At 43.5% G+C, this 9,441-nt stretch overlaps 1 protein-coding gene across 36 annotated transcripts in view; it reads right to left on the minus strand.

Annotated features, from left to right (window-relative positions):
- LOC118379708 (dihydroxyacetone phosphate acyltransferase-like) overlaps positions 1-9,441 on the minus strand; it is a 45,826-nt gene that overhangs the window by 27,640 nt on the left and 8,745 nt on the right. For all 36 annotated transcript variants that reach the window (XM_052524713.1, XM_052524690.1, XM_052524684.1 and 33 more), the window contains exons 3-5: positions 6,020-6,196; positions 1,478-1,607; positions 1,191-1,318 (exon numbers count right to left, since the gene is read on the minus strand). In XM_052524713.1, coding sequence (XP_052380673.1) covers positions 1,191-1,318; positions 1,478-1,607; positions 6,020-6,196 — 435 coding nt within the window. The remainder of the gene's footprint in view (positions 1-1,190; positions 1,319-1,477; positions 1,608-6,019; positions 6,197-9,441) is intronic.

Below are 9,441 nucleotides of genomic sequence, written 5' to 3' on the forward strand. Positions count from 1 at the left end.
ATACCCTGTCTGAGGAGAGAGAGAGAAAGAGAAGACATTAGTTACAACTCTACAGGAGCATACCCTGTCTGAGGAGAGAGAGAGAGAGAGAGAGAGAAGACATTAGTTACAACTCTACAGGAGCATACCCTGTCTGAGGAGAGAGAGAGAAAGAGAGAGAAGACATTAGTTACAACTCTACAGGAGCATACCCTGTCTGAGGAGAGAGAGAGAAAGAGAAGACATTAGTTACAACTCTACAGGAGCATACCCTGTCTGAGGAGAGAGAGAGAGAGAGAGAAGACACTAGTTACAACTCTACAGGAGCATACCCTGTCTGAGGAGAGAGAGAGAGAGAGAGAAGACATTAGTTACAACTCTACAGGAGCATACCCAGTCTGAGGAGAGAGAGAGGACGCTAGTTACAACTCTACAGGAGCATACCCTGTCTGAGGAGAGAGAGAAGACACTAGTTACAACTCTACAGGAGCATACCCTGTCTGAGGAGAGAGAGAAGACACTAGTTACAACTCTACAGGAGCATACCCTGTCTGAGGAGAGAGAGAGAGAAGACACTAGTTACAACTCTACAGGAGCATACCCTGTCTGAGGAGAGAGAGAGAGAGAAGACACTAGTTACAACTCTACAGGAGCATACCCTGTCTGAGGAGAGAGAGAGAGAAGACATTAGTTACAACTCTACAGGAGCATACCCTGTCTGAGGAGAGAGAGAGAGAGAGAAGACATTAGTTACAACTCTACAGGAGCATACCCAGTCTGAGGAGAGAGAGGTCGCTAGTTACAACTCTACAGGAGCATACCCAGTCTGAGGAGAGAGAGAAGACACTAGTTACAACTCTACAGGAGCATACCCTGTCTGAGGAGAGAGAGAGAGAGAGAGAGAGAGAAGACACTAGTTACAACTCTACAGGAGCATACCCTGTCTGAGGAGAGAGAGAAGACACTAGTTACAACTCTACAGGAGCATACCCTGTCTGAGGAGAGAGAGAGAGAAGACACTAGTTACAACTCTACAGGAGCATACCCTGTCTGAGGAGAGAGAGAGGACACTAGTTACAACTCTAAGACGAATTGAGGCTGTTCCGAGGGGGAAAAGGGTGTGTGGCTCAATGTTAGGAAGTTCCTTATGTTGGGTACACTCCGTGTACATACGGCAGTGTGCGGTAATATAAATATGTACGGACACGTACCCTGACAATGGTTTTGACATACTCAGATAGGACAGCCCAGTACAGCTTGTCGGACCCGATGGCCCTCCTAATGAAGAACGCTCCAGAACGACGCAGGATCTCCCCCACCATCTTCATGTCCATCAGAGCTACAGAGGGGGAGACAGACGGACGGACGTAGGCAGGGGAAGACAGAAAGACCGATAGGTAAAAGTTAGATTTGTTTGTCTGAAGTGTGGCTCTGTGGTCGTTCCAGTTTTTTTTTTTTTTAAGTCGACCAAAACACAGATAGATCAATAGATACTTGCGGATTCCAGCAGCTATAACGGGGATGGGCAGGTCATAGGTGAACAGGATGTAGGACAGAACCAGGAAGTCCACATAACTCCTGTGATTGGGCATCAGGATCACTGGAAACTCCTGAATGGCCTGTTGGAGCTGGGGGCGGGACAGAAACATCACTATGAACCAATAAACTGAGACCACAACGGATAACGGGTTTGAATGTTCAAATGACATTGAGAAACGTTAACGATCCCTAAGAAAAATAAAATCACTAACCGAAAATGTCTTTTGTATATTTATGTGAAAAATCACAGAACTACTGCTAAAGAAACAACTGGAACGGGAGGAGGAGGAGGAGGAGATCTTTACAATGATTTGCCACAACAACGCTGGAACGGGAGGAGGAGGAGGAGATCAATGACACAGCTAGTGTTCGTCTCCGTCGGTAACGTCGGCAGAGAGAGACAGGGAACAGACAGCAGGGAAGTATGGCAAAACTTTAAAGAATTTAAATGACAAGGCGATAGAGAGATTTGGAAACCCAAATTGGTCTACAAGGACAAGTTCTGGCCTGGTTTAGATCTTATCTGTCGGAAAGATATCAGTTTGTCTCTGTGAATGGTTTGTCCTCTGACAAATCAACTGTACATTTCGGTGTTCCTCAAGGGTTTTCTCCTATAGAGCTCCATTTTTATGGAACGGTCTGCCTACCCATGTGAGAGACGCAGACTCGGTCTCAACCTTTAAGTCTTTACTGAAGACTCATCTCTTCAGTGGGTCCTATGATTGAGTGTAGTCTGGCCCAGGAGTGGGAAGGTGAACGGAAAGGCTCTGGAGCAACGAACCGCCCTTGCTGTCTCTGCCTGGCCAGTTCCCCTCTTTCCACTGGGATTCTCTGCCTCTAACCCTATTACAGGGGCTGAGTCACTGGCTTACTGGGGCTCTTTCATGCCATCCCTGGAAGGGGTGCGTCACCTGAGTGGGTTGATTCACTGATGTGGTCATCCTGTCCGGGTTGGTGCCCCCCCCCCCCCTTGGGTTGTGCCGTGGCGGAGATCTTTGTGGGCTATACTCGGCCTTGTCTCAGGATGGTAAGTTGGTGGTTGAAGATATCCCTCTAGTGGTGTGGGGGCTGTGCTTTGGCAAAGTGGGTGGGGTTATATCCTTCCTGTTTGGCCCTGTCCGGGGGTGTCCTCGGATGGGGCCACAGTGTCTCCTGACCCCTCCTGTCTCAGCCTCCAGTATTTATGCTGCAGTAGTTTATGTGTCAGGGGGCTAGGGTCAGTTTGTTATATCTGGAGTACTTCTCCTGTCCTATCCGGTGTCCTGTGTGAATTTAAGTGTGCGTTCTCTAATTCTCTCTTTCTTTCTCTCTCTCGGAGGACCTGAGCCCTAGGACCATGCCCCAGGACTACCTGACATGATGACTCCTTGCTGTCCCCAGTCCACCTGGCCGTGCTGCTGCTCCAGTTTCAACTGTTCTGCCTTATTATTATTCAACCATGCTGGTCATTTATGAACATTTTAACATCTTGGCCTTGTTCTGTTATAATCTCCACCTGGCACAGCCAGAAGAGGACTGGCCACCCCACATAGCCTGGTTCCTCTCTAGGTTTCTTCCTAGGTTTGGGCCTTTCTAGGGAGTTTTTCCTAGCCACAGTGCTTCTACACCTGCATTGCTTGCTGTTTGGGGTTTTAGGCTGAGTTTCTGTACAGCACTTTGTGACATCAGCTGATGTACGAAGGGCTATAAAAATACATTTGATTTTGATTTGATGAAATGCTAACTCTGTCAGGTGGCATCGAGCTACAGTGGCAGTACAGGGAAAACAATGTACAAGGATGGCTCTGCAAGTACAAAGCATGAGCTCTCAAACAAACTAGTTGTCGAAACAGGCCTTTATGACCATGCCAACTAGTGACGACTGGTAGGTAGGACTGCTGTAGACTGAACTGCCTTGAACTGCCTTGATCCCTGGCAGAACCATATCTGAATTAGAATATTTTTTTTAACGATTAAACGATACAAAAATTAACATTATGTCACGCCCTGGTCGTAGTATTTTGTGTTTTTCTTCATGTATTTGGTCAGGCCAGGGTGTGACATGGGTTTTTGTATGTGGTGTGTAGCTTAGTGGGATTGTAGCTTAGTGGGGTGTTCTAGGAGAGTCTATGGCTGTCTGAAGTGGTTCTCAATCAGAGGCAGGTGGTTATCGTTGTCTCTGATTGGGAACCATATTTAGGCAGCCATATTCTTTTGGTTGTATTGTGGGTGATTGTCCTGAGTGTCTTCATGTCCTTGTGCTGTGTTAGTTGACACAAGTATAGGCTGTTTTCGGTTTTCGTTTCGTTTATTGTTTTGTAGTGTTTGTGTTTATTCGTGTTTACGTTGTGTGATTAAACATGGATCGCAATATACACGCTGCAGTTTGGTCCGACTCTCCTTCACCACGTGAAAACCGTGACACAGTAACATGTTATTGCGGGTGTAGTGAAATGCTTGTGTTTCCAGCTCCGACAGTGCAGTAATATCTAACAAGAAATATCTAACAAATTACACAACATGTACCCAACACATACATCTAAGTAGAAATGAATTAATCACACACTTTACTTCGTGCCTAAGAACAGAATGTTATTCATGATAGACTTCTCATGCCTTATTGGTTAAAACAATGTATTACTGTAGCAGTATAGTAGTAGTATTCTATTTGTATTATAATAGTAGTATTACAGTAGTATTCTATTTGTATTATAGTAGTAGTATTCTATTTGTATTATAATAGTAGTATTCTATTTGTATTATAGTAGTAGTATCCTATTTGTATTATAATAGTAGTATTACAGTAGTATTCTAGTAGTAGTATTCTATTTGTATTATAATAGTAGTATTCTATGTGTATTATAATAGTAGTATTCTATGTGTATTATAATAGTAGTATTCTATGTGTATTATAATAGTAGTATTCTATGTGTATTATAATAGTAGTATTCTATTTGTATTATAATAGTAGTATTCTATGTGTATTATAATAGTAGTATTCTATTTGTATTATAGTAGTAGTATTCTATTTGTATTATAATAGTAGTATTCTATTTGTATTATAGTAGTAGTATTCTATTTGTATTATAGTAGTAGTATTCTATTTGTATTATAATAGTAGTATTCTATTTGTATTATAATAGTAGTATTATATGTGTATTATAATAGTAGTATTCTAGAAGTAGTAGTATTCCATTTGTATTATAATAGTAGTATTCTATGTGTATTATAATAGTAGTATTCTATGTGTATTATAATAGTAGTATTCTAGAAGTAGTAGTATTCTATTTGTATTATAATAGTAGTATTCTATTTGTATTATAATAGTAGTATTCTATGTGTATTATAATAGTAGTATTCTATGTGTATTATAATAGTAGTATTCTATTTGTATTATAATAGTAGTATTCTATTTGTATTATAATAGTAGTATTCTATTTGTATTATAATAGTAGTATTCTATTTGTATTATAATAGTAGTATTCTATGTGTATTATAATAGTAGTATTCTATGTGTATTATAATAGTAGTATTCTAGAAGTAGTAGTATTCCATTTGTATTATTATAGTAGTATCTAGTAGTAGTAGCAGTATTCTAGTAGTATAATTCTATTTGTATTACAATATTATTTGAGTAGCAGTAGTAGTAGCATTCTATTTGTATTAAAATAGTAGTGCTATTATAGCAGTAGTAGTATTCGATTTGTATTATAATAGCAGTATTCTAGTAGTAGTATTCGATTTGTATTATAGTAGTATTCTATTTGTATTAAAATAGTAGTGCTATTATAGCAGTAGTAGTATTCGATTTGTATTATAATAGCAGTATTCTAGTAGTAGTATTCGATTTGTATTATAGTAGTATTCTATTTGTATTATAATAGCAGTATTCTAGTAGTAGTATCCTATTTGTATTATAATAGTAGTATGTGAGTAGTAGTATTATAATAGCAGTATTCTATTTGTATTATAGTAGTAGTATTATACGTGTATTATAATAGTAGTCTTCTAGCAGTAGCATTATAATAGCAGTAATCTAGTAATAGTATTCTATGTATTATAATATTATTCTAGTAGTAGTATTCTATGTGTATTATAATATTATTCTAGTAGTAGTATTCTATGTGTATTATAATAGTAGTACACTAGTAGTAGCATTCTAGTAGTAGCATTCCATTTGTATTATAATAGTACTATTATTATTATTATTATAGCAGTATTCTATTACTAGTATTCATTTTGAATTATAATAGTAGTATTCTAGTGGTAGTATTGTACTTGTATTATACTAGTAGTATTATAGTAGTAGTAGTAGTAGTAGTAGTAGTATTATAATAGTTGTATTGTGAGCCTGTTGAGTCAGTCCCGGTTGATGTTGAGGCTGAAGAGCCTCTTGAAGACTACTGAAGGTGAACTGTATAGTACTGTATTATAATAGTTGTGTTCTAGTAGTAGTAGAAGTAGTAGTAGTAGTAATAGTATTCTTTGTATTATAATAGTAGTATTCTAGTAGTATTCTGACCCTATTGAGTCCTTCCTGGTTGATGTTGATGTGGCTGAAGAGCCTCTTGAATACTTTACTGAGGGTGAACCCCAGCAGTCTGATGAATCCCAGCTGGAGGTTCTGAGACATCTCATCCAGTATCCCTGACGCCTCCTCTCTCACCAGATCCACACTCTCACCAGTCTCCATGGCCACCTGCACAGAGAGGTCAGGGTTCAAGGGTCAGAGAGTTAGATGTCGAGTTCCTGCAACTACATTGGTTGCGTCAAGATTAGACTACTGCAAGGCTCTACTCTCCCGCCAACCAGATGAGACACAAAATAAACATTGCTAGTGCTAAATACTGCTGAAAGACGCAGGACTCCTTATTGTCCCTAGAATAAGGTAGAGGTAGAGTATCGAGGTATTGCTCACCTGAGGTAGAGTACCTTATGATAAGCTGTAGACAACACCATCTACCAAGAGAGAGTTTTAATCTGTCTAATTTGTAGCCGTCTATTTACCACCACAGAACGAAGCTGGCACTAAGACCGCTCTCAACCAACTCTATAAGGCCATAAAGCAAACAAGAAAATGCTCACCCAGAAGCAGCACTCCACTAGGAGTGCAAACTTAAATGTGCAACCAGGGAGAAAAAAAATCCTACATACAAAGCTCTCTCCCACCCTCCATTTGGCAAATCTGACCATAATTCTATCCTCCTGATTACAGGTAACAAGCAAATACTAAAGCAGGAAGTACCCGTGACTCGCTAAATACAGAAGTGGTCAGATGACGTGGATGCTACAGGACTGTTTTTGCAGCACAGCCTGATATGTTCAGGGATTCATCCAATGGCATTGAGGAGTACACCACCTCAGTCACCGGCTTCATCAATAAGTGCATTGAGAACGTCATCCCCACAGTGACTGTCCGTACATATCCCAACCAGAAGCCATGGATTACAGGCAACATCCGCACTGAGCTAAAGGCTAGCGATCAAGGAACAAAAAATCCCACTATGCCCTCAGACGAACCATCAAACACGCAGCATGTCAGACGGAGGAGTGGAGAGATGGAGACGGAGGAGTGGAGAGATGGAGAGATTGGAGAGAGGTGACGGAGGAGTGGAGAGATGGAGATGGATGAGTGGAGAGATGGAGAGATGGAGATGGATGAGTGGAGAGATGGAGAGATGGAGATGGATGAGTGGAGAGATGGAGATGGATGAGTGGAGAGATGGAGAGATGGAGATGGATGAGTGGAGAGATGGAGAGATGGAGATGGATGAGTGGAGAGATGGAGATGGATGAGTGGAGAGATGGAGAGATGGAGATGGATGAGTGGAGAGATGGAGAGATGGAGATGGATGAGTGGAGAGATGGAGATGGATGAGTGGAGAGATGGAGAGATGGAGATGGATGAGTGGAGAGATGGAGAGATGGAGATGGATGAGTGGAGAGATGGAGATGGATGAGTGGAGAGATGGAGAGATGGAGATGGATGAGTGGAGAGATGGAGAGATGGAGATGGATGAGTGGAGAGATGGAGAGATGGAGATGGATGAGTGGAGAGATGGAGATGGATGAGTGGAGAGATGGAGAGAGTTGATGGAGGAGTGTCATCGCTCCATAAGGACACACAGGAGGGTATGACAGAAGGTTTTGCAGCCCATCATACAGGACTAAGATTGAATCGTACCACACCGGCTCTGACACTCGTCACATGTGGCAGACCACCATAGTCCCTGTGCCCAAGGAAGCTACCATCCCTGTGCCCATCCACCGTCCCTGTGCCCAAGGAAGCTACCATCCCTGTGCCCATCCACCGTCCCTGTGCCCAAGGAAGCTACCATCCCTGTGCCCATCCACCGTCCCTGTGCCAACAAGGGCTACCATCCCAGGTGGTGCCCATCCACACGCTCCCTGTGCCCAACTGGATCCTACCATCCCTGTGCGGGTCCACCGTCCCCTGGTGGTAAGAAGCGAAGGTAACCTGCCTAAAATGATTAACGCCCCGTGGCACTCACATCGGTGGCCATGAAGTGCTTTGAAAGGCTGGTGGTCGTGGCTCACATCAAGAGCATCCTCCCAGACACCCTAGATCCACTCCAATTCGCATACCGCACCAACAGATCCACAGATGACGCAATCGCACTCCGCACTGCCCTTTCTCACCTGGACAAAAGGAACACCTATGAGAATGCTATTCAATAACTACAGCTCAGCGTTCAACACCATAGTTCCCACAAAGCTCATCAATACGCTAAGGACCCTGATACTAAACACCTCCCTCTGCAACTGGATCCTGGACTTCCTGACTGGTCGCCCCCAGGTGGTGAGGGTACATCAACTCCTCTGCAACTGGAGCCTGGTTCCTGAGGGTTTCCCCCAGGTGTTGATGTCCACATCACCTCCCTCTGCAACTGGATCCTGGACTTCCTGACGGGTCGCCCCCAGGTGGTGAGGGTAACAACACCTCCCTCTGCAACTGGATACTGGACTTCCTGACGGGTCGCCCCCAGGTGGTAAGAAAAGGCAACAACACGTCTTGCGACGCTGATCCTCAACACTGGGGCCCCTCAGGCGTGCGTGTTCAGTCCCCTACTGTACACCCTGTTCAACCACAACTGCGTGGCCAAACACGACTCCAACACCATAAGTTTGCTGACGACACAACAGTGGTAGGCCTGATCACCGACAAGTCAGCCTATAGGGATGAGGTAAGAACTGGCAGTGTGGTGTCAGGACAACAACCTCTCCCTCAATGTGAGCAAGACAAAAGGAGCTGATCGTGGACAACAGGAAAAGGCGGACCGAACAGGGCCCCATTAACATCAACGGGGCTGTAGTGGAGCGGGTCGAGAGTTTCAAGTTCCTTGATGGCGGTGTCAGAGAAAGGCCCTAAAATGAGTCAAAGACGGTTTAATCTGTTACCGCACGGCAAGCGGTACCGGAACGCAAAGTCTAGGTCCAAGAGGCTTCTAAACAGCTTCTACCCCCAAGCCATAAGTTTCACTGAACAAATCATAAAATCGCCACCGGACAATTTACATTGACCCCCCCCCCACCCTCTTGTACACTGCTGCTACTCTCTGTTTGTTTATTATCTGTGCATAGTCACTTTGCCCCCACCTACATGTACAGATTACCTCAACGAGCCTGTACCCCCGCACACTGAATCAGTACCAGTACCCCCTGTATAGAGCCTCCCCACTGCCCTGTATATAGCCTCCACACTGCCCTGTATAGAGCCTCCCCACTGCCCTGTATAGAGCCTCCACACTGCCCTGTATAGAGCCTCCACACTGCCCTGTATAGAGCCTCCACACTGCCCTGTATAGAGCCTCCACACTGCCCTGTACCCCCATGTATATAGCCTCCACACTGCCCTGTATAGAGCCTCCACACTGAATCTGTACCCCCCATGTATATAGCCTCCACATTGCCCTGTATAGAGCC

The sequence above is a fragment of the Oncorhynchus keta genome, chromosome 8, assembly GCF_023373465.1.
Source record: "Oncorhynchus keta strain PuntledgeMale-10-30-2019 chromosome 8, Oket_V2, whole genome shotgun sequence".
NCBI lineage: Eukaryota > Metazoa > Chordata > Actinopteri > Salmoniformes > Salmonidae > Oncorhynchus > Oncorhynchus keta.